The 25,856-nt window shown below is 40.6% G+C and overlaps 1 protein-coding gene across 1 annotated transcript; it reads left to right on the top strand.

Moving 5' to 3' along the window:
- The first annotated feature begins 1,844 nt into the window (after positions 1–1,844).
- On the top strand, positions 1,845–25,325 carry LOC134390937 (uncharacterized). Its single transcript, XM_063114707.1, has 7 exons — positions 1,845–1,854; positions 2,742–3,049; positions 11,047–11,086; positions 17,580–17,781; positions 22,089–22,123; positions 23,229–23,377; positions 25,257–25,325. Exons 1-7 carry the CDS (start codon positions 1,845–1,847, stop codon positions 25,323–25,325), a joined length of 813 nt encoding a protein of 270 aa, XP_062970777.1.
- Positions 25,326–25,856: the final 531 nt, after the last annotated feature.

The following is a 25,856-nucleotide window of genomic DNA, read 5'->3' as shown; positions in this document are numbered from 1 at the left end:
ACTATTATGGTATTAGTATCTATCTCTTTGTTTAGGTCTAATAATGTTTGATATATAAATCTGGCTGCTCCAATTTTGGGTGCATATATATTTATGATTGTTATATCTTCTTGTTGGATAGATCCTTTTATCATTGTATAGTGGCCTTCTTTATCTCTTTCTATGGTTTTTGGTTGAAAGTCTATTTTACATGATATGAGAACAGCTACTTCAGCTCATTTTTCATTTCTATTTCCATGGTATATCTTTTTCCATCCTTTCACTCTTAGTCAAGGTGTGTCTGTACAGGTGACATGAGTAACTGGAAGGCAGCATATTGCTGGGTCATCTTGTTAATCCAGTCAGTCAGTCTGTGTATTTTGCGTGGGGAATTTAATCTACCTACATAAAGAGTTACTATTGAAAGGTGTTGATTTACTCCCAGCATTTTGTTAAGTTTTGTTTGGAAGTTTTAAATATCTTTGTTCCTTTCTTTCTGATTGAATGTTTGTCTTCTGTGGTTGTTGGTTTCTTGGGATGGTAGATAAACTTTTTTCCTCTTTATTGTTAGCATTTTTATTTTACTGGTGGGTTTTGTTCTTTCTCATGTATTCATGGTAGTGATGGTTGTTTTTCAGGTACCAGACCCAGTACTCCCTTGAGAATTTCTTATGAGACTGGTCACGTGGTAGTGAGCTCCTGCCGTTTTTGTCTGTGTGGGAAACATACTATTTGTCCTTCATTTTTGAAGGTAGCCTTGCTGGGTAAAGTATTCTTGGCTGGCAATTTTTGTCTTTTAGTATTTAGAATATATCATAACATTCTCTTCTGGCTTTTAGGGTTTCTGATGAAAAGTCTGCTGTTAGTCTCATAGGGGCTCTCTTATAGGTGAGGACACTTCTCTCTTGCTGCTTTTAAGGTTCTCTCTTCACTTTTGAGTTTTGCCAGTATGACTATAACATGTCTTGGAGAGGACCTTTTTGGGTTGAATATGTTTGGGGATCTTTGAGCTTTCTGAATTTGAAGATCTGTCTTTCTCCATAAACCTGGAAAGTTTTTTGCTGTTATTTCATTGAGCACGTTTTCAATGCCATTTCCTTTTTCTGCCCCCCTCTGGAATACCCGTGATTTGGATATTTGAGTGCTTAAGGTTGTCTGTTTATCTCTTAGATTTTCTTAAATTTTATAAATTCTTTTTTTTCCCTTTCTTCCTTCCTTCCTTCCTTCCTTCCTTCCTTCCTTCCTTCCTTCCTTCCTTCCTTCCTTTTCTTTATATTCTTCTGCCTGTGTTATTTCAAACAGCCCATCTTCAAGGTCAGAAATTCTCTCTTCTAGCCTGCTGGTTTAGCTCTCTGTTGTATTTTTTATTTCATTGAATGAATCCTTCAGCTCCACAAGCTATGCTACATTTTTCTTCAGGGCATTGATTTCTTTGTATATTTTCTCTTTCAGGTCCTGTATACTTTGTCTCATTTGGTTGTGTTTTCTAACTGAGTTTTCTTTTATCTCACTTAGTTTTTTTTAGAATTGTTGCTCAAAATTCCTTGTCAGTCATCTCAAAGACTTCCTGTTCTATAGGATCTAGAACCTGAGAGTTATTATATTCCTTTGGTGGTGTCATACTTTCTTGGTTTTTCATATTTCTAATATAGCTCTGTTGGCATTTAATCATTGTGGTAGAGGCTATCACAGTCTATTGTTCCACCCTGGTGTCTGCAGTCATATCAGGGAGTTTTGTTGACACTTAACTGTCTGTTGCTGCCTTGGAGCCAGTGGGTCATTGGGCTGGTCCTCATGGGGAAGGGACTCTCCTGGCTTGGATCCCACGGAGGCTACCAGTTCAGTGCTGCTGACTCAGAGCCTGGATGTCGGCAGGTCAGGCCTCTCGGTGGCAGGGAAGAAACTCATTTTTAAAAATTGCACCTTACTTTGTCCTCCAAATAACAGTAAAGCATAGCTTTAATTCTGAAAAACTAATAATTATGAATCAGAAAAGAGTGGAGAGTAATGAACCAAATGGAATTTTTTTCCTACAAAATTTTGCTTCACTAACTACAGAGTATAACAGCATCACATTATCTAAAATAATAACTACATAGTTGTTAATATTTTTCAAACTGTGAACTTTGGGCAAACTACCGATCTATAAAGTGTACATACTACTAGAAAAGGTTGTGAATTATTATCTGACTTGTTACTATATAAAGTAATAACACTTTTCTCCCAGTACTCATGATAGCCATAGATAACTACAGCTGTTACAAAATATGAAAAATGTATGCCTTCAGGGCTAAAAAACAAGGTCAAATATAGGTTTGTTGGAAGGAGTAAGTAAAGGAAAGATGGAAGGGGATTGCTTCCAAGGGGGAGTTAACACTGAATTATTGTGAACTGGGTGTTTCAATGAGGCATTCTGGGATCTGATGCATATTTTACAACAGAAAGCTCTGGCGTATAGTGCTGGTGTAAACGACACTGTGACAGCACTCACAGGGAGGGACTTTCATTGGTTCTAAAATAAACCTATCCCTCCCCCCATCCTTGCCTTCACAGAGCAAGGGCTGCTGCTACATCTTTGGTCCTAATTCACGTTCTCTCATAGGGTCTGTTCTGACTACTCACTGACAATGTCAGCCCCATGGCTTTTTCTTGTGTCTGTGGCTTGGGTTTGTAGGTGGACTTTCCTCCTTTCTTGTCCTTTCATTATGCTCTGTCCAGAGTCAACTTTTTAGTGCCTCTGATTTCTCTTTCTTGTTTTTCAGGTGGAGACACCAAAATGAGACTATCTCAGTATCAACTCTCCTTTACCCGAAGTCCCAACAGAACAGTGCACATTATCTGCAAGCTCTCCGGCGTTCCCCTCAAGAATGCCATTGTGCACTGGTACCAAGAAAAAGAAGGGGAGCCCCTGAAACGAATCTTCTATCGCTCATCCAAGAATTACAAGAATGAGAAGCCCAATTCCCGCTTGGAGACAGATAAGAAAGACGATGGTATCTTCTACCTGATAATTAATAATGTTGCTCAGTCAGATGAAGCCACATACTATTGTGCCTGCTGGGATCTCACAGTGTCACAGAGCCAGAAGGGACCTGTAAGAAAACCTCCCTGACACCCCCAACTGCCTCAGACATGTGACCACAACAGACTCTCTAATGCTCTTATTCTAGGAATAGGCTTAGGCACAGGATGGGCCTTGGGACAGTGTCCCCACTTCAAATGAGAAAGCTGGTGCGCAGAGACAGCAAGTGACTTGTCCTGAGCTGGGTAACCACAGAGATAGGGCCACATTTCTGCATTTCGTATTCTCAGTCCAGTACTTCTTCCTGTCTTGCTGCGGTCAGTGTTGAACCTCTTCTAGCAAAGTCGCATTTCTCTCCAAAGGAGCTGTCACAGCTGTGTGTTATCTTCATAAGTGATTCCCCCAGAACCCAAGCAGGTCTGACATATAGGGAAAGTGGGTGATGACCACAGTGTTGAGAAGAGGATAAAGTCAGCATGGCATGGACCCCACCTGCCAAACCAGGGCCCACATTTCCTTCTATTCACTGTGAAACCTGGGGTCAGTCGTAACTGCATGGCCGTGCACTTGGTTCAAGTTCGGCTGCGCTGGCACACTTTCTGCCTTGTTAGAAACATGCAGGACATCTTCATATCCAAGATCTTACAAACTACACTGAGAATAACAAAAACAACAGTAAGAACAGTGTCTATACCATTACATTATAACTAAATACCACTCCTTTGGTGTCTAACAAGTGGTCAAAACAAAATTATTGATTCCAATGCCAACATTCATTGACCCCAATACCAACTAATTCTCATCCCGATCTCCACAACATATATTACTTTTATCCCCAAATTCTCTTATCTCAGTAAGTGGCAACGGTATTTTAGTGACATCTCACAATGGCAAGGATGTTTTGTTGGCCAACTGATGTTTTCTTGACCTTCCCCTGACTCCTCTGATAGAGAATTAGATATGAGAAATCCCAGCTATTCCTGAGTGTCCTGTGATCTGAAAGGAGACGTAAGAGCCTGGAACTGTGGTGTCACTTGCCAGAAAGTCAACCACAAACCAGTCCCATCTCTGCATGACACGCCTGAAACTGGAGTTGGCTGTCAAGACTAAGACCCAACCAAACCTGAGGCTCCTACCCAGACAACTCCCACTCCTCTCTCTGAAAGGATGGAGGTTTAGAAATTCTTCATGTTCCCACTGACATGTGCAGGGTAACAGACAAGCCCATGACACCAACAACCACCTAATTATAATTCTGAAGAGCACAGCCAGAATGCTCCCATGGACACAATAATGTCCTACCCAGTGTAACTCAAGGACAAATGAAAAAGGTAAATCATGGGATTCAGTAAGTAGACCCAGTTCTCACAGATTCTTTTGCTGGGTGGGTGCACTGACTGTCCATTTCTTTTCAGAATATGCAAATCAACCCTTTCATCTACTTTTTATTTAGGTTGATATTTCCTGTGATTCTCATAAAGCCATACCCAATATTTTATATTTGGCCATTTGAGATACAGATCCTCTATACTTCAAAAGTTAATAGAAAAAAAGAATTAAAAGATAATACAAATCTTTCCATGAACTTTCAAAGTTCCCTTGTATAGACCTGGAAGAGACCTGGAAACTGTGTCCCTGTCAGAGACATCTGCCCAACTTCACCCCATCAGAGTGAAGTGGCTGATCAAACTGGGCTCAGGATCTTGCAAACCTGAACTCAAATCCCAGTTCCCTGACTCTTAGTTTCCCACTGGACTTCAAATAGTAATCACCGTTTACAGGTGAGGCTGAAGGAGAGACATGTATGAATGGTGCGTGACTCATCATAGACTGTATAATCATGAGTTGTCTTCCCTTTCACTACCAGAGAGTGCAGGCATGGCTCTCACTCCTTGAGCAGGGAGAAAGGAAGGGGAAAGGAGGTTTGGAACTGAGGGAACACCTCTAATTCCCAAAGAGAGATTCTTGCACATAGAAGGGCCTCCATGCATACCTGTTCAGAAAAGACAAGCATTTCTTGTTTGCCAGAAAGAAACAAATACTTCATCAGGCGTATCGGCCTGTGGGTGCTGTATAAACTGAGAAGCGTCTGCAGTGTACACAGTAGTATGTTAAGCACCCAAAGTGCGAAAGAAGCCTGAGAGACCAGAAGGTCTTCAATTCAGAATGAAGATCAATGGCAAAATCCCTGAAGAGAAGAACCTGCTTGAGAGTGAAGTTACCCAGCTTCTTCCACACACTTCTGTGTTTTTATACACAAGTAAACTCCAAACTTTGAAAAGATCCATCTGAGACAGGAGGTGCTCAGTTTCCCTGGGCTCGGGTTACAGGACACACCTGTTGGTTTCCAGCCACTCCCCAGAGCTTCAGGCCCCTCCTCTAGGCCCTCCCCTGAGGAAGGTCACTGTTGCCAATTAGACCTACCTTCAGCACCAAGGTGGGGAAAATGAAACCACAAGGGCTGGCTCATACAAAACCACTGGCTGTTTATGCTCAGTAGAGAGGGGTTGTGTAACCCTGGTATCTGAATGACCTTCTGCTAGGGGTGCTAGCACTAGAGAGCACAGAATATTCCTAAATATGTCTGATGCATTTGATAAGATTTGACCAATGAACACGCTCCACAAAGAGACCAACTGAGCATGTGTAAGACTGTGTTACATGACTGGGAACCATCCCCTTAATTGAATATTCACTAGACAGCAAAAGGATAAAAACCAAATCCTAGCAGAAGGTAGGGTTGCTGCTCACTTTCCTGGGGTCAGTGCATACTTTGCAGGCCAAGGTGTGTATGCTTTCTTTTTGTATCAAACTTACTTTTAGCAGGTGGCTGCTCACTCTCTTGGGCCAACCTGCACTCTGTACTGGACTTTAAGTCTGTATTTCCTACTTTTGTATTAAACCTGGTGCATGCCCTGCTTGGTCTCTGGAGCTCTGCCACACTCTCTCTATGAAATCTGTATCTCTTATTCATTATAGTAAATCTGTTCTCACTTTCTACTGTGACTCTGCTCTCGAATTCTTTCCTTGGAAGAGTCAAGAACCTGGTAAGGGTCATGAAAGTCATCTACAGTGTATATTGAGAAGTTAAAATAAAAAATAAATAAATAAAAGTAAATAAATAAATAAGTTAAAAACAAAAGAAGAACCTGGTAAGAGGATGGGCTGGGTTGAGGCCCCAACTATGAAGCCCCCCAGACTCTTCCTCCAACATCACATGGTAGCATAAAGGAACACATCTCGTATCTAAGTCATGACGTATATGAAATCAAGATTATTCCAGACTGAAAGTTAGTGGTTCATTGAAGAAGAAAGTAGTTTTTATGTCTAGCACGTGAAATATAATATGTTTATTTTGCTTCAGACAATGGTTTGTTCATTTTTCTTATTGGAAGTCTGTAACTGTTCATGTACAAAATTTCATTAAAAGCTATCAAAATTTGTAGAAGATAAAACAATGTGAAAGAAATGTATAAATTACTATTTTGCTTCAAGATGACAACTAAACCCTGAAATGAAAAATGTGATGTATCTTCACACCTTTTGATCATCTAACACATTTGGTTGGTCAGCTATGAAAATTATCAACATCAAACTTGAAAATGTTGTGGAAAAGTACAAGCAATTCAGGTGAAACTTCTACTTCACCTCACTTGGCTTGGTTGCTGTTTTTATATATGTTTATTAATCTCTTACCCTGTTTGAAGTAGGATTTAAATTGCCCCAGTTGTAATCTCAGCAGATGGTGTTTGCGTGTGTGTGTGTGTGTGTGTGTGTGTGTGTGTGTGTGTGTGTGTGTGTGTGACATAAAGCAGGGTTAGTAGCAAAATTACTAATCTTTACACACAAGACTGAGATGTTTCCATTCTTAGGAAGTGAATTCTCCATGTCTGAATTTTTGCATCAACAATAAGAGAAAATTACTCATTTTTTGAGCACCTATTGTGTCTCAGGCTCTATGCTAGATACTTTGCAAAAGTCCCGAGAACTAGTCCATCTTAAAATTGAGGAAGCCAAGGGTCCGAGAAGTGTTTTTGCCCAAGGACGCAGCACCAGGCCTGGGAGAACTGAATCGGAACTGGGTCTTTCTCATTTGGAAGAGTCTTTTAATTCATCTCCAACTTCTTGAGATGGTAAGATGATTTATTTAAAAAGAATCCTATTGAAACCCTAATAAACTACTTAATGTTTACTGTGCCAGCCTCTCTGCACATGTGCACTCTCACTGCAGCAGCGTAGTCCTTGGTCACCTGTCGAGTGCTTGATGGGCGTCATCTGTGAAACGTGTCTGCTGCTCCAGAATCGGTCCTCGGGGCAGCGCCCTTCCCTCTGCTCACACGTTCATCTTCCCACAGCGCATGTGAGCTGTCACTCTGCTTCCTAAAGCCTTTCGTAAGTCCTCATTGTTGACTCTTCTTTCAAGAATGTTTAATTGAAAATACTGTAAAAAGTAAAAGTTCCCTACATTTCTACTATTTGAAAATTGACGTAAGTGAAACCATCCATGACCCTCTTCCATTCCACACTCCTCTACCCAGTGGATGCAATTATTGTCCTGCATGTTCTTTCTAGCACATGTGTTGCTTTTAAATTTAAAATTTAAATTAAATTTTAATCTACTTGGAACCTGTTTTATATGGTATAACGTAAAGGGCTTTTGTTTTCCCTATAGATAATCAATAGTCCCAATGCCAGTTTTTAAATAACCTATCATTTCCCTACAATTGAAAAATGATGCATTGTATTATAAATATGCACATATACCTGGAACATTTTCTACAGGATTTCTGTTTCGTTTATCTGTTTCATTATTTTTATATTATTATATTATGCTCATAGATTTGTAGTAAGTAGCAAGATCCACTGTGCCAAGTTTCTGTTTGCTATCATTTTCAAAAAAATCTTTTTCAATTATCTCATTTTTATTCACCCTTAAGACAGAATTTAAAATAAACTTATCTAGCCCATTTCTGACCCTCATACCCCAGAAAAAAAATGTCGTAGAAATTCTGATTGGAACTGCAGTGAACTTATATATAAACTTCGGAGGGTGTTGCCTCTTAATGACTGTAGTTTTCCTTCATGAGTATATGTCTCTCCATTGATTCAAGTTTTATTTTAGACCTTTAGTAAAACCTTACTTATACTTTGTCACGTATTCAATTCTTAAATTTTCTGTAAATTTAATAAAAATTTTATAATTCATTACTCACTCTTTTGCATTTGATTAGCCAAATCTCTCACAGTTCTTCAAATATAGGCAACTCTTAAGGCTTCTGGGGACTTCCTGTCAAAATGGCAGGCTAGACGGTCCCCAGCATCACTCTCTCCCACAAAGCAACAAATGTACAACTATAAAAAAGCAATGACAGCCAAGCTAGAACCATTAGAGCTCAGGGGAAGAGGAGGAGAGACCTACGGAGCTCATGAAGGTGGGAGATGCCACAATGAGAGACACAGAGAACTGCTTCAACCATTTCGTATCCTGGCTGCTTCCAGGCTGGAGCTGGTGAGCACACGGAGCAGGAGCCAGCAAAAGCCGAAGCTGTGCCCTCCAGATGAAGTTGCCTGGAGGTGGCAGGGGAGAAGAGGGCCTTGGTGGCCCCCAGGTCAGCAAGACCATTAATCAGGTTCTTGGGGACTCACATAGGAGCAAGGGGCCACAATAACTGAAAAATAGGAGCCACTCAGAGGCTGGTGGGTCATTGCAAGGGACCAGACCATGACCCGTCCCTTGGGAAGGGTTTGGAGCATGGGCAATGGGACGACGGGCCACTGGGTGAACACTGGGGCACAGCAAGGAGAGCTGATCTGCCCCCCAATCAGCACAGGACCCTTCAGAGGAGACTCGTCAGGAATACAGAATTGCATGCGGGACAGATTGATGAAAAGACTCAGGCCCAGATCAGGGTTTCCACACAACCCAGGTGTACTGACCTCACAAGAGCTGGAAGGACATGTAAAGTCAACCCTTAAAACCTGAGCTGCACAAAAAGCATTTCCTAGGAAATCAGCAGCAAAGCAGCAATTTAGCTCAACCACAGAGCTCAAGCACTGTTCCCCACAGTAAGTTCACCCAGTTTAGAAGTGAGCAAAGGACAACAAATTAGTTCCAGTGCAGAGTTTAAGTGGTGGGAAGAGCAAATAACCCAAAACCAAACTGAAAGAAAAAACAAAGTACTTGCAACCAAAGACAAAGTTTGATATTCTCTAGTAAAGGTCTCATTTCACCAAAGATCACCTATAACACCTAGAAGGACCAGAAGTGCCCTGGGCTACCAAGCCAGAAAGGGGCGAGGGCTGGGGGCCTCAGCCTGGCACCCCAACACCTACAACCAGTCCTGAGGGTGGGGGCCTAAGGCCTTGCCCACAGCCCCTGACATGCGCAACCACCCCAATGACGAACTCCGAGCCACTGCAGGAAGCGCCCCAGGCTCTCCCAAGCGAGGGCAGTGGGAGGCTTCAGGCTTCAGTCACGCCCCCTTACACACACAACCAGCCCAGTGACTACTACTGAGCCACTGCAGGAAGCACCCCTGGCTCTCCTGAGCTGGGGTGGCAGGGGTGAGGGCCTTTGCCACACCCCTCTGACATCTGCACCCAGACTGGTAATGACCAAGCCACCGCTGCAAGCTCCCAGCCTCCCCCGTGGGAATGAGGGGTTGACACAGACCTCAATCCCACACCTCCTCCTTCCTCTCACCTGCTCCACAACAACTTCATAAAACATAAAAAAAATATATATATATTAATGTTTAAAAAAGTAAAAATTATGACGAATGGTTAAAAAAAAGGCTTCTAGTCATTCTCCTCTTGATCGTGGAATAAGGATAAAAAGAGGACAAAGCATCAGCAAGGGCTCCAGTGGGCATCAATCACATCCACAGTGGGTGCAAAGGGCACTCGACAGCTCCAAGTAGTAATAACTTGGAATTCTCAGTTTAAATAAAATCTTTCCAAACATAATCTTCATCTAGTCCTCTTGTCTCCTCCAGTTTGGTTGGTGACTGGAGCATCTGTGAATGGACAGTTGCCACTGTGACCACATCCATGCTGTCTTCCTTGGGACAGAGACAACATCGGCTCATGGGACTTAGGCTGGGACAGGGTGAGTCTGGAGTAGACAGAGGGTCAGCAGAGCCTGTGCTCCTTGGTTTTTGCGGCTGAACACTTCATCTGATTCTGGCAATTTCTATTTTCCCTGCTCCCAGATGAGTGACATAAGATTGCAGAACAGACTTCAAGAGGTTTCTTCCTCCAACATTTCAGAGAACTGGAGTTTTTTGTTTTGTTTTCTTTTTTGTTGTTGTTGTTGTTTACACAAGGATTTCATGGAAGGTAGGATTCTGCAAAGTTCTTCTGCTATTCCAGGAAAATGATAAGGCATCCCAGAACTTCTTTTCTCATTTGGCATCGCCATGGTCGAGATTCACGTTACCAAATGATAAGAAGTGGCTTTATTAAAAATGAAAACTTTGATTCTCTGTTCTCAAGTATGTCTGTGTTGGCACATTTGCATTTTCAGTTACTAAAGAGCTTTCTTCTTTCACAAATATATTCTCAAATTGCTAAGAGAGAGGCCCTGGTGTTCGTGAGAACAGAAGGTCCTTTCCTTTGATGCAATTTCTGAACAGTTTCAACACAATTGAACACCTGGAAAGGAAAAAAAAAAAAAAGAAGAAAAGAAAAAAAGAAAGAAAGAAACACAAGACTTGATTCTCTGAATACTTTTCTTCGTAATTTGGAAAAATAGCTGGTTGAAGAGTTGAGACGACTCTCCTCTTTTCCTTTTCTTCCCATTTCTGTTCTCTCTTGGTGCTTTTCAATAATGACTGCCTTAGTGGAAAACAATTTATGAAGTCAATTCATAAGGAAAAATTATAAACTATCAGATGCCACAAAACCTGTATTTAAGGACTTCCAGAGGAACCCAGAGGATCAAATGGCCAGTACGAAGTTGTTACCCTGCTAGTCACATGATGACTGGAGCAGGCTGAGATTTTTGTAGAAGCCGTGACCAGTGTGATAACAATGTCTGGATCAAGATATTTGGAGATGGCACTAAGCTCACAGTAACACCTCCCGGTGAGTAACTTTTTCTATTTCTACTGTACTATTGAAAACCTGATAGATACTTTCTAGAAAAAAGACAATTTACTACCAACCTTGTCTGTCATTGCCACATTCTTGGCTTCAGTATGTGAATAGCAATTTTGTAGGTACAGGCACAGGACACGGAAACAACACTACTTTGTAAATGCTTTCTCCCTTCCCTGGCTGTAAGCAGATTAAAATGCTACGTTTAGAGCACACACACATACACAAAGAATAGACTCAGGCTAGAAATTAAAATGACTTCGGGATCATGTTAGTGAACCACTGGCATAAGTTATCGGTCCAAGGTACTTTTTCGTAGAAGGACTTTTGAGTGAGAGGCATCAAAATGAACTTTGTTAATTACCTCTTCACTATATTTTGGGATATAACTTAGTGCTTTCTCCCTAAAACCTGAAAACCCTCCCTCTATTATTTGTTTTATTATTATCTCATCCCTAACAACAGTGCAAAAATATTTTTTATAGTCAATTACTGTAGAATCTCAATACATTCTACTTCTCATTGACCTAGCTTCTTAGAGGGCAGGCTGAGATCAGTCAACATTTCTGCTACTGTGACTTTTGTTACATTGCCTGCTCATGGGCCAGTTTCATGGAATTCCCATGTCCAACGAGACATTTTAGCTTCAATGTCAGTGAAGAGAGTCTTGATGGTTTACATCCTCATTTATTCATTCTTCTTTCAGCAAATATTTATTAAAGACAATTTTGTGCTGGATGCTGAAGATAAAAGAGTAAGTGAGACACAGTTTCCACACTCGAAAGCTTCCAGTCTAAAGGATAAATCTTCTAGATTTTGGCTTAATTAAGTTTGTGTTCTTCAGTCTGTGGCTACCAGACAAGCAGGAGGTCTTGGGTCCATTAGCTCATTTCCTTCCTTAATTTGTGTAGTAGTTATTGCTTATAAAATCCATACATTGTGTTTAGTGGAAGAATTTGATGTAATTGCCCTTTATCATCCCATTAAAGAGAAAATTAATATCAGGTAATAATTATCAAGAGCCAGACACCATGCTGAACAGTTTCAGTGCCTTGTCTCCATCTCAAAAGCCCTAAGCAGGAGATCCTCATGGCCATTTCACAGATGAGGAAACTGAGGCTGACAGAAGTTTGGTGACATTCCTAAAGTCATATGAGTAGTAACTGTGGCAAAGTTGGGATCCAGTCGAGACCTGTCTATTCCAAAGTGCATGATCGGGACCAATATGTGATTTTAGAAATATAAAATCATGTCTTTTTATTAGGAACATTTCCTCTTTTGTATCTGAACTTTTAAATACACTCTTTAATTGACTATTTATTACTAATAGCTCACTACTAAAGTGTGGGAACAATGCTTCTGCTGCTAATCATGGCATTGAAGTTACATCTCTCCCTCCAAAAAACATCGTGGAAGTCATATTTAATATGTATTTATTAAATACTCAAAATATAATCTTAAGATATTTCTATAGAACTTGATAGTTATTTTGACACCATTCCACTGAATTTTCTTTTTGCATTGGTTTCAAATTTGCTAGAAATGTTGACGATGGTCAAGGAGATTTACCAAACTCTTACACGAAGAACAGTCTGTCAGCAGTAAATAGCTTAAGAAATCACCATTAAGAATTCATATTCCATAACAACTCATCTGCTCTAATGTCAATGGTAATGGGATTCTGAGAAAAGTTACTTTAGAATCAATCTAGATACCCATTCCTCCATACACATACGTAACAAAATACCTGTAAAGAATATTGAATATAAATTTACTAAATGTTCAAACGTAAAATTTCTGTTAGTTTCTCTTTGAAAAGTAAGGAAATATTAATTAATTCTAAATTACAACTCTAGGCAAAGAAGTGACTTTATATAAAAAATACATAAGGTTCAGGAAAAACCATGAGAAAAGATAAGATCAGACTCTCCAGTGTACGTAATGCAGGAAGGGAACAGACATACCCCAGGCTGCTCAGGCAGAGTGAAATCAGTTCTTACATTACTGATTACGTGCAGATCTAGTCTGATTTTATTTGAGATTTGTCTTTCTTTAATGTCAGCAGGGCCAATTTTCTTGTACTTACATAAATATTGAAAACATACTGGCACAATTTTAAAACAAGCATGAGGGAGATTTCTTTTAGTGAATCAATGTCATGGGATTTATTCCAAAATTATAGACATGCTCAGTTATGAATGTGCACTTTCAGGATTAGCCTGTGGATACAGGAACCAACGTGTTCAAGAGTTCTCCTTCCCAGAACAGTAAAATATGTAGAACATTGTGAGGCTTAATTGCATAAAATGTCACCATATAAACACACATTCATAAGCCTATAACTCCCGAGAAGTGAAACTTCATCAAGAATTCATGAAAACAAATTTATTTCTGCCAGCAATGTTGTATGAAAACCTAATCCAGGGCAGGATGATATTACTAACACCTACACTCTTTTTCTTACTTTCACATTTGCCCCTAAGCTAATTTTATTTTATTTTACTTTATTTTTTTATTGGTTATTCATGGGTAGAAAGCTGACTGTCACCACTCGTGTCCAAGATGTGATGGCCAGATCCATACTGGCAGCATGCCCATTACCACACATTGTGATTATACCCCATGTCCCCCACCCAATTAATCCCCAACCTCCCATTCTATTGCATTTCCCCCTCTCCACTTTGGATCCCTAGGTCTGTTCTCTCCCTCTGCAAGTGCAATGCACCACTGTGGTCTTTCTTTCCTCCCTTCTTTCTGTCTTTGCTCCCACTTATAAGTGAGCACATGCAGTTTTTTTCCTGCATGAGGGAGATTTTTATAAAGTCTTTTCAGATAGTGGGCAATGCAAGGCAGCAGAATGAAAGCGTTTGGTCCTGGCACAAAGCTCATTGTTACAGGTAAATTTTCTTTAAATTCTCCAGTGTATTATAGGGAGGAGAGGCAGGTAGGCAAGTGCTGCAGGCTCCGGTGCAGGTGCTGAAATCTCTAATGCAGGTACTGGCTTGGAAGTCTTGGAATTGCTCCTGGTTTGGTCCCTAGCCATGGTGGGAACTCCAGATAGTTCAGGAGATGGTCCCAGGTCCTGGGAGGCAGTGCTATTCCTTACCTTGCATGGGAGACGTGCAAGGAGTCTAGAGCAACTATAGATCCTAAAGAAAGGAGGCAGGAGGTCCCCTCAGCATCTCTCTGTTGAAAGGCTTGTAAGCAACTTTAGGTCATGTATCTTATTTGACTTTTAAAATAACCAATGGAAAAAATGAAAAAAAAAACTTTCTAAATGTCATTTTCTCACAGAAAGGTTAAATGTTTGGTATTTGGCCATAAGTAATCAATATCAAATGTCAAAATATTTCTCTGTGTGACCATACTCAAGACTGACACAAGCTGCCCTCATTTGTTTTTTTTTAAAATCCAGTCCCCTAAGTTTCTTCATTTCTCATTAGCCTTAAGGATGTGGTTTTGCCTGGATGAGGGAGACCACCTCATGAGGACGGTCCTAGCCGTTCAGATTTACTGAAGGGGACGTTTTCAGAGAATTTTCACAAAGTTGATAACATTAAAAACTAGCACTGAAAAAAATGAAAGGGATAGTATATTATGGGCTTTTTAGCGGTGGATATTATATGAAGAGATGAACTCATAAACTGAAAAGTGACTTTTCATTCCCCTTTTTTCCTACTGACAGTGTGTATTTTGGCAATCAAGTTAATAAAGGTGGCACAGATGCAACTCACAAGTCCTCTGAGAAGTGAATTATTGGGAAGTGCAGTGCAGGAAAAGGCAAGGACTTTGATTCTGAAATAAGACTTCTGGGGTACCACTTTCTGTGTACCTGTCCTTTAGCAAGAAAATTTTGAATCACCAATTATTGAATCGCCAATATTAAATATAGTTGGAAACTTGTTATAAACCTGAAATACATATTTAATTATTAAATAGCTATAACTATTTAATTGATAAAAGAGAAAACAAGAAATAGAGAACACTAAAATAAATATACATATGAAGATTTGAAATATTTACTTTCAAATGAAAAGTAGTTGATCTTTGTTAAGTTTATATACAATTCACAGTGCTGCAACTTAATAAAATACAAACAACTTAGGCAATTTGGCTCGAATATATTATTTGATTATGTAAATGAATGTACGTAAATGAATTGGACAGGTTCATTTACTTTTAAAAAATGTAAAAAAATGCATCATGATAAAAATTTGGACCATGAAAGTCACGATCCAGAATATAGGTACTAACCACATCTAATCAAATGCACTATTTAATGGTTAGTCAACTAATACATTGAGAAGTTATGAAGGTTCAGGATTTATTTTATCCCCACAAGAATGAAACTTAAAAAATCTAGCCAAGAAAAAGAAATAAGAGACAATAAACAGTGCGGTACCATGCAGAAAATTTCCAAGTTCATCCATTTGATTTTCAATTTCTTTAGTACAATAAGTCAGAAATATTCACATGAAGAAACACAAGTTTCTAAGATGAAAATTACATTAGTTAATGTATTAACTACAGACTAAAATTATATTATTATAATATACTATGGAAATATTACCCCTATCTTTTATAACATGCTTTTAAAATTAAAAACAATGTACACAGTTAGAGAAATATACAGTATCTTACTATTATAATAAGTAAAATACTATCTGCACTAAAAGCAACATACATAAAATTAAAATAAGCACATTATGACATAAGTATGTTTATAGCATGCTCAAAAAATTTATAATATATGCTTACTGATTTTGTATCAAAATCAGGAGTTTTGCTGCATAGGCAGAAATCATCTAGAATTTTTTTCCTTTTCTTCTCAAATGAGAAATTCAATTTTTATCTTAAGAAATTGCCTGTTCAGTTATTAAACTAATTTCAACATAGCCCCCCCAAATATTAGCGATGCATTTGAGTTTCAATTGCAAATCTAATAAGAAAGTCTTCTAACATTTATAGTTTCAGTATTTGATTAAAATAAACGTATAATCAATTCACATTCCAGATTCAAGTGACATGCCTTTTTACAAAGGCATATGATGCTTTGTTTATATTATGTATTATGTAATATTTGTTATATATTATATATTATTATAAAGGCATACGATGCTTCATTATATATTTTGACATTATATGTGTAGGAAACACTGGACCTATAACTTTTTTGGGGGGAGCTGTAACTTTTAACATTATACTAATTATATTTAAACTTTATTCAGTAGATTAAGACAAAGGGAATACGGAGCTGCAAAACAGTTAAATGCATACGGGGTAGATACAAATTTTTGGAGAGACACTGAGAGTTGAACTATGGATATACTGATATGTATAGACCTTCTCACTGATGGAGTAAATCCACATTAAAGCAAATATGAAAAATACACCCCTGCTGTATACTTAGTTGTGCTTAAACTTCAAAGGAAATTCCAAAATAAAATGTGCCTTCGGTGAATGTTTTTTAAAGCAAAACATAATTTTGATAAGTGTATGACTTGGTAGGAGTAACACAAGAGCATTTCTGAAAATAATAACACTTTTTAAGAGAAGTTTTGGAAATGTTGCTATTTTGCTTCTAAATCCAAGACATTGTGAATAATTTGGAGGTACAGCTTTAAATACTGCCCCACCCAAAACCTGGAGTGGTCCAGATGTGAAAGTGAGATGTTATGTCAAGTTAAAAATTAACTTGGAAAACCCCATGAACTTCAGAACTGGGAAGGAGAACCACGTTTAAAGCTAAAAGTTCAACCCAACAGATTAAAGGCACACAGGAAAGCAGATTCCCATTTAAAGAAGCAACTGCATACTGTTAAAAATAAAAGTGAAAAACTTCTTCCTGACATTTATTCATATGGGAAATATGACAACTGTGGTGCATTCCAGAAGCCGGTACATGAAAAGGGGGGATGCACAGAGTTGTGCACCATGAGGACGTGAGTTGTTTGGCCAAAGAGCATAAGTTACAAAGGACGGGGAAGGGATGCATTTTGGAAGGGGCCAAAGATCGTCGTCTGCAGAGAGATCATCCAAGTTACCTGGCCTCCTTCCCTCTTCTCCTGCCACCCACCTGGAAACCATGCTCCAGTAAAAAATAAAAGAAAGAAAGAAAGACAAAAACACATTTAAAAAGAATGTGTTCATGAATGTTGGAAATCTTGGCATGAGGCAGTTAAAAGTCATGCACCATCACAGCATGTGGAGAAAGAGCAAGTCCTGGTTTTGATCCAGGCTCTGAAACTCAATAGCTGTGACTTCTGGAAGTTACTTAAACTCTTGATTCTCTTCTCACATCTGTAAAATAAGGACAATAATAAACAACCTTGCAACCTATTGGGGATGAAAGGCCATGGCAGGTGCTAATCCAATGGCAACTTTTCCTCCTATTGCTGTGCACGGTGTTGCTTGCAACAATCCAGGGTATTTGCATTTCTCTAAGAATTCCATTTAACTGATATTCCGTTTTTCCCCACAGGTAAAACCCCTGCTGGAGACATTTTCCCCAAGCCCACTATTTTTCTTCCATCAATTGCTGAAACAAACCTCCATAAGGCTGGAACACATCTTTGTCTTCTTGAGAATTTTTTCCCTGACGTTATTAAAGTGTATTGGAAAGAAAAAAATGGCAATACAATTCTGGAATCTCAGCAGGGAAATACCATGAAGACTAACAACACGTACATGAAATTGAGCTGGCTGACAGTGACTGAAAAGTCACTAGATAAAGAACACAAATGCATCGTCAAACACGTGAATAATAAAGGAGGAGTTGATCAAGAGATTCTGTTTCCTGCAACAAACAAAGGTATGTGTATATAAATGTAAGTAGAACCTCCCAGGAAACTTATCTGAGTGGGAATGCCCCACCTTTTTCCTGCCAAGTAATAATGGAAAAGAAATATAAATCTTTCTTAAATGTTGTTACATTTAATGGTAGCATCAATGCTCTGCTATTTCCCATAGAATTAAAATGGTATGGGTGTTGGAGAAAAAAAAAGGAAAAGTTTACTTAAGCTTTCTCAGCTCCAGTTTCATCATTCAAAATATTAAGGTCACATGATGTTTTTTAGAACTTTTATATGGATTAAATGACACAAAATACGGGGAAGCATGTAGCAGCTTATCACACAGTAAATGTTCAGGAAGGTTTCCACTTTTCGTGACTTTACTTGGTCAGGAAGTAAGCACAACTGTATGTCTTGCGGAAAGGTCCCACCAAGCAGGCAGCATCAACACTCCCTTTAATCTTGCTGTACACAAAGTTTAAGTACAAACAATGAGGTCTTTTTATCAAAATGGGATTTATATGGAGGAGCCAGAGCACGACTCAACGAAAAATGAAATAACTTTGGCTACTGCAGTTTTATGGCAGCCTTGGGTTTTTCAGATTTTTATTTCATGTATCACTGTAAGTAAAGTTTCATGATTAAAGATGGGGTGGGGCTAATGTGCACACACACACTTCATCCTTCCTAGTGGATGTCTTCATTGTCATTTGTAAACGCAGCTCAACAAACTTCTAGTGGACTAGCCAGGCCTGCATGGAAATGCGCAGGAATGCACTGCGATGAGCAGTCAAGACAGCACCCTCTTTTCCTAATCAACGAGGGTCACCGGGGTTCAGGCATGATGTCCAAAGCAGTCCCTTTGCTGCAGATGCTGCACGTGTCCAGGCCAAAGGCCCCAGAGTGGTCATGAGAAGGAATCATTTTGTATTCCTCCCTGGAGCCGACAAGCCCTCTTTAACCGGTGGGAACAGGCACATCGCAAAACGCAGGAAGGCCTTTGCCTCCCACCAGCCCCCATCTCTCCTGACGTCTGTATCCTCTCAGAGCCTTAGTTTCTGTGATGACCGAATGAGGTTTGGAGCATTGCCTTGACTTTCTCCCGGGGCTGTGATGGAGAGAAGTGGAAATGATGTCAGTGACAGTGCGTGCTTTCAAATACATGGAGTGGCCGCCTTTATTCACGCAGTCATTGTACTTATTTATATCCTCTCTTAATTCAACTAATACAACTATGATAGTGCCCCTTTGTTCTGTTTAATTGCTGAGAAGCGCAGGGTGCACAGATACCAAAGCACGTGCCCTGCAGACCCGCCACTCTCATGCGCCCAGTTAGGGTCCGATGTCTCCAGTGACAGGGACAGTAACAGTGCAGTAAGTTCCACAGCAGTGAGGGGCACACAGGACGGAAGTCCAGTCTTACAGTGGGCTTCACCCAACACTAGACACTAAATCCTAGGACAAGCGTCCTTCGTGGCTTCTCATGGCGACAGAGCTCAGGAGGACACTTCTGTTAATGTTACTCAAGAGCTAACTCTCAATGCCATTCCCTTGAAGCTTCCCCTCCCCCCTTTTTGATCAATGTTAAAAATGTAACATGGGAACATATCATTTTCAAGTGAAATAAAACTAATCTGGTCCAAGTTTTCAACCAACCTTGACTGAGAGACAGAACTTATGATACACACATAGATTTCCTGATGAGGAGTTGCTCGTTCAATGCACGGTGATATTTTTATGTACCTTTTAATGAACAAAGTCACTATAAGAAAAAGAAGGAGACTTTTAAGACCCGTCGAAGTCAGTTGTTGAAGATAGTTGAACATCTGAACATGATTAAACCAATATTTTCATTCTTCAAACTTACCCTAAAACCTATTTTTTAGAGCAGATCAAAAAAAGAAAAAGAAAAGAAAAGAACTCGTTGAGTGTATAAAATTGCACACCAGAACCATATACATATGGACAAGAACACATCCAGGAGAAGAAAATTGTGACTCTGTTTTCTTCTATCTGTTTAAAAACATTTTGTCTTTGTATGTATGTTTGCCTTTTTTTTTTTTTTATACATCATAGGGAAGTACAACTCTCATCTCAGGTTTTATTCAGAGAAACATAAATGTGACTGGGCCTGTCCTGTTCCCAGAACGACTGGCACTGAGATGCTGAGCTCCTGTAATAAAAAAGACCACTAGCTAGGAATAATTAAGTTATCTGGAAAAGAGGGTTTTTTGTGTGTGTGTGTCCACAATGTTGGAATTACGTTGTCTCTCTGTAAATTACTTTTTATTTCTGTAGATCATTTTACAAAGTACTTTCCACATGCCCTATCTCACTTAATCCCCTACAGCTATTCTTTGGATACCAGCTCTGCCATTCACTGCTGCGACTCTCAGCTAGTTACCTCTGTTCTCTAAACTTTATTTCCTCTTTTCTATCATGGGCCACGCATCCCACAGCTCACTGAAGTGTTCTTTGACAAGAGAACACGTGTGAAGCATTTTACATAGTGCCTGGCACAGGAATGATCACTCAGTAGATATGAGCTTTCATTCATATTGCTGTTGTTATGTTCACAGACACCAAACCTCCAGAAAATCAAGTGCACAAATTGGAGATATTGGAGACACGCACGACTTCGAATGGTATGACTGGTTTCTTCTGCTTAGATAAGGAAATTCTCAAAACCAGACTTCATCAAACATCTAAGATTCTGTTGTGGATTCTAGGATTGGATGGATTCTTTTTGGTAGCAATAGTTCATGTGCAGTGTGTGCTGAAGACTGTAACGCAGCCACTTTTCTGTTTATTTTCCCATTGAACAGGTATTTATCAAACACCTATTTTGCAGTAGGCATTGTGGTGGGAGCTGTGAATACAGAAGGAAAACCGGATGGTCTTGGATATTACACTCGTTAGGATAAAAAAGAAAAAACAATGTATCCTTCATGAACTTCCACATCTTCCTGTACAGAAACATACAAATACGATATACGGAATTTTATAGAATCAGACCAATTATTTCTGGAATTGTGGGGGCTCATATTGTTGATGACTGTCTCGCTGTCAGAACATTTTATGTCTGTGTATATATACACACACATACATATGCACACACACATACGCATACACACACGCACCCAGTCAAATAACAGGCATGAACAACTGCCTAATACTTGCTCTCATTTCTTCTAGATACTAAAAAGCCTTGTTTGGAAGGTGAAAATGGTAAGTATTTGTGCTTTTTCCCCTCCTGATCATCTTAACTATCTGAACTTCCCTGGCTTCAGGTAGAAAACAGACTGGCTTGGGGTAGCAGGATGGACTGAGTGCCATTGTATTAATCCTTCATTTCCTAGGAGTCACATTAGCACAGTCAACTGCTGGTCTTGGTCTGAGATGACTGTAAATCAGAGGTTGCAGTGATGGGCTCTGAACTATCTCAGCAATGGGCTTGTTGATTCAACTCATGGATTTATCTGTATGTCTTCTGTTTCTGTAACTGGGGAAAGCGTGATACCAAGAAGCTTCCAGATCATTTATTTATGTTTTAGTCTTTGGTCCTTGCTGGCAGCTAATAACAGGAACTAGTGCCTACCAAGTGCTCTTTATGTGGAGGCTGTGGGCTGTGCTCCATGTGGTTTTCTTGTTGAAACCTCACGATGTTCCCAGGAAGTGGGGCAATGTTGTTCACCCATTCCACACATGAGGGCGATGAGGGAAAATTAAGTCCCTGACACATGCCACCCAGTCAGATCTGGGGTTTCAAATGAGGCCTTCTGACGAATATTTCACACAGCAAATTCTCTAGTCTTCCTCTGTGATGTAGTCACGCAGCAAGAAATTCTGCAGCTGAGGCACCAGGACATGAAGGACACATGGGGGGGAGGGGGAGGGAGTGGGTTCTGACTTCCACAGACCGGCCCTCACCCTAGTTCTCTCAGTGACTAGTTGCATGAACATGGGTAAGTGACTAGCATTCTGTGAGTGGTACTTTTCTCAAACGCCAGTGAGAAGAATTACACCAAACTCGTGTTTGTTGAAGAGATAAGGGCACAGATGTGACATGTCTAGCACTGGGAATCTCATTTAGCAGGCACAGAATAAGCACTAGGTTCTGGCCCTTTCTCTCCACACGTGCACAGAGAACACGACTAGAAGCATGGGCTCCAGCCCTGCTGACCCTTCCTCTATTCCAGTATGCAGGGAGCTCTGGACCTCAGCTGCCACACAGGTGAGGAGTGGAGGTAACATCTCGTCCCACCAAAGGCAGGGAGTTAGAAATCTTTCTACACCACGGACTAATGCTTCTGGAGTTTTGACACTGTGAGGACAGAACATGTAAAATGGAAATTTCCACAGGAAGTGACTTGGCCCCACGGCTCACCATGTAGCCACTGTGGCCCACCCGGGTATTTAAGTACTCCTTGACATCACGTGGGTCTTGCAAAACTTCAACTGGTGTTAAGTGCAATTACCCAATAACATCAAAGCCACCATGAGACACTTAGGAAATACAGGTGAGTGTGTCACAACCACCTAACATCTCAGAGAATTTGGATTAACCCCATTCTCCCATTTTCTATAAAGCCCTCTTTACTGAAACCTCCCACCCACCCTGCTGCAAACACGACCAAATTCCCATGCACTGACCCTTCCTAGAGGTCTCATTGCACGCACAGTGTGCGATGGCGTGGATGCTTCTAAATCAGCAACTCAACTTTGTATTTAGGCTTAACCTTTTGACGTCTGGTATGTTTATTGCACACGAAGATGTAGAATTACAGAGCAGCTCCATGGGTTCTTTAGCATCTTGTTGCTGGGGCTGAAAGCTGGGCTCTGACACTGAATGCACGTCATGAGCCAAATTCCTTCTCTCTGTCCTCAGTTTCTTTGTTAATGGGAATGAAAATAATCTCCCTCTTTCCGTCTCTCTCATAGCTTGTTATAAAGATTAAATAAGATAAAAACTTTACAAGCAAAGCTCTCAGAATAGTGTTTGCTATTTAGTTAGCGTTAATAAGTACTGATGTTATTATTACTTAGAACATTTTTGGGGTGAAGAAATTCTAGAATCTAATTATCACAACACTTTTTCTTCATTGGACTCATTCATTAAAAACCCAACCTTATTCTTCTATAATTTGGAATGTTTTAAGTGAATTGAGCAGAGGTTAATCAACTTGACCTGTGAGCTGAACTGACTTGTCTTGCTCTGGTGCTGGTGGCAAATGCTTACTTTTGGGTTTTGGTGGTGGTGGGATATCACTTCAATGTAGATCATCAGAAATAAATATTTGTGATCCCTTCCCGATTAATGTGTCTTACCCTGTCCAAAGAACAGGTGAAACTAGCTGAACAACTTTTCTCAGAAGCACTGGGGCAGCAGCTCACCGGCACCTCTGTCTACTACACCTACCTGCTCCTGCTCCTCAACAGCGTGGTCTACTTTGCCTTTGCCGCCTTCTGTCTGTTTAGAAGAACAGCTGTCTGTGGTGATGGGAAGAGTTCCTAACAGACGGTTGCAGAAAGGGGACATCTTTTTGGCGTCATGTATTGTCCCTGACACAGTAGCCCACGGCAGCCATTAGCACCCCTCTCTCCAGTCTCCCTCAGCTCCTCCAGCCAGCCCGAGTCATGGCAGCTGCAGTGTAGACAGCGCACAGCCTCCAGCTGTGCTCCAGTGCCCTCGCACAGACAGCTGCGTGCAAACCTGCCCTTCGCACACACTGGAGTGGCCTTATTGCTGTTCGAATTCTGTGCTTTGTTTTTCATAAGCACAATAATAAACAAACAAGCAAACAAACAAACCCCAAAGTCTACTTTTGTTCATGTGTACCTAAACTTGATGAAATTGAATGGAAAGTTCAAGGTAACAAATAGCATGCCCACTGGGCCATGACATTCGGTGTTGGTTGTAATCATGGTCTGCTACCACATGCAGTGCAACTTCTGATCCTTTCCGATACAGTGGTTATGGAGCACTTGCTGCAAACACATGTTACTTCTCTTTTAAAGGTCAGATTCATTTCGTTTGGGACATTTTGATGGCAACAGGACGTCTACAGTGATTTGCACTGTGTTTGCTCAGCTCTATGCTAGTGTTTCACAAACAACGTGTTTCCTGGTCCTCACGACAATCCCATGAAAGCTGCATGCACCAGACAGGCAGCGCGATGGGGGAGCTAGGCACACAGGACTCTGGACCGAGTGCCAGGGTTCGAGTCACGGGTCTGGTATTTAGTATCTGAGTTGCCTCTGACAAGTTACTTGAACTCTGTGTGCTATAATTTCTTCATGTAAATTGAAGGTGCAGTGTCCTTTCTCCTGGAGTTGTTCTATGGATTAGATGAGTTAATAATGCTTGATACATGCGAGTCCTCAGCTGCACTGATATGTGCTCTTGATAGCTCTACTTTAGAAATAGTAGATACAGCCCCGCACACACACATATGAAAGCACTAACAATGATTGCTATTCTTCTCTGCAGAGAGGTTAGGTGGGATGGAACAGGGATTCAGTGAGTTTCTACCATGCACTATGCAATCCATGAACCCTCTCAGAGTTCCTCAAGGTGGATACAATCAGGGTCCACAGTTTATAGATGGGAAAGATTAAGCTACCCACACAAGGTCATGATTTCTTTTTAGATAATTTATTATACATAAATGTGGGGTACAACATTGATTTTCAGTAAGTGTGTAGAATGCGTGGTGGTTAGATCAGCATAGTTATCTTATTCATCATTACAGCACACAATCATTCTTTGTGTGCATTGACCAATTCCTCATTAGCCCCTTCCCGCCCCCCGTACCCTCCCCTTTTCCACCTCTAGTTTTCTAAAAGTTCAATGTATTAATGACTGTGATTGTTGTTTGTATGTTTCTTTTTCTGTGGAAGGTCACGGTTTTTTAAGTAATGGCCGTAATTTAAAGCCAGGTCTCCCTGAACCCACAGCCCCCTTTTCTTTTTACCCAATATCATGTGTCTTCCACCTATCCACTTTCAACTGGCAAAAACAAAACAAATGAAAACACGCATTGCTTCTCTTCTCTTCCGAGGGGGCAGTGAGGAATTTCTGCTATGTTTTCTCCTCATTTAGACACCAGGCCACTGGTTCGTTACTAATTTCCCATTTCTCTTTCCCCTTCGGATAAAACTATGACCTACTCTGGTTTGCCCATGACTGCTCCCCTTGCTATAAACAGTATAAACGCTCTGCCTTGCTTTGTGAGTGTGTGTCCCAGATCTGCACTGCTCTTCTCAGGGGCTGCCCATGAAGTGGACTGCGAGTCTCAGACATAGCAGGCCTGTTAATGGTGCTTTCGGGTGTGTACACCATTCTGATGCCCCAGCTCCTTCCACAGTCTGAGAGGGCCCAGAGGTCCCCAGAATCACCTTGTGAAAGTATCCGGTATATCCAGGTGTACGTCTGAGGTAGGCACTAGGTTATGCCTGCTTTTTGGTCCAGTGTGTTTCCACTACAGAGGGAAGCCCCAAGTATGTTGGGAGGAATTCTGGACCAGAATCCACACTTCACAGCTGGTTAGAGCCCTGGCTATGGGGTTTGGCTCTAACAAGCTGTGTCATTTGTTGCTGACCACCCCACATTCCCTGAGTTTATCCATCCTTAGAAGAACGTGTTCAAACTAAATAATTTTGTATTTCTATCAGAAGTCGCAAGTTCAGTGATTGACATCCTAAGGAAGTACTAACAGCGATCACTTGTACAGTGCTCACTGTGCACCAGGCACCGCACTAGTAAGTGTTAACTCATTTAATTTTCACGAGGACCCTATGGGACATGTACAGTTATCACTGTTCTACAGATGGGGAAACTGAGGCACAGAGGGCTAAGACAATTCCCCATAACTACACAGGTACTAAGAAATAGGGCTGGGATTTGAACCCAAGCAGCCTGGCTTCAGAGCTCTTAACTTCTACATTATTTGCTCCTAGAGTGGGAA

The sequence above is a fragment of the Cynocephalus volans genome, chromosome 11, assembly GCF_027409185.1.
Source record: "Cynocephalus volans isolate mCynVol1 chromosome 11, mCynVol1.pri, whole genome shotgun sequence".
In the NCBI taxonomy this organism is placed as follows: domain Eukaryota; kingdom Metazoa; phylum Chordata; class Mammalia; order Dermoptera; family Cynocephalidae; genus Cynocephalus; species Cynocephalus volans.
The sequence above is the reverse complement of the archived record's forward strand: the minus strand, read 5'-3'. Positions and strand labels throughout refer to the sequence as shown.

What these genes read in the sequence shown, in the direction of transcription:
- LOC134390937 (XM_063114707.1), top strand. An exon ending in GTGCCTGCTGGGATCTCACA is followed by an intron (nt 3,050 to 11,046) that starts GTGTCACAGAGC and finishes GTCTGGATCAAG; the next exon opens with ATATTTGGAGATGGCACTAA. An exon ending in GGACCTCAGCTGCCACACAG is followed by an intron (nt 22,124 to 23,228) that starts GTGAGGAGTGGA and finishes CCCTGTCCAAAG; the next exon opens with AACAGGTGAAACTAGCTGAA.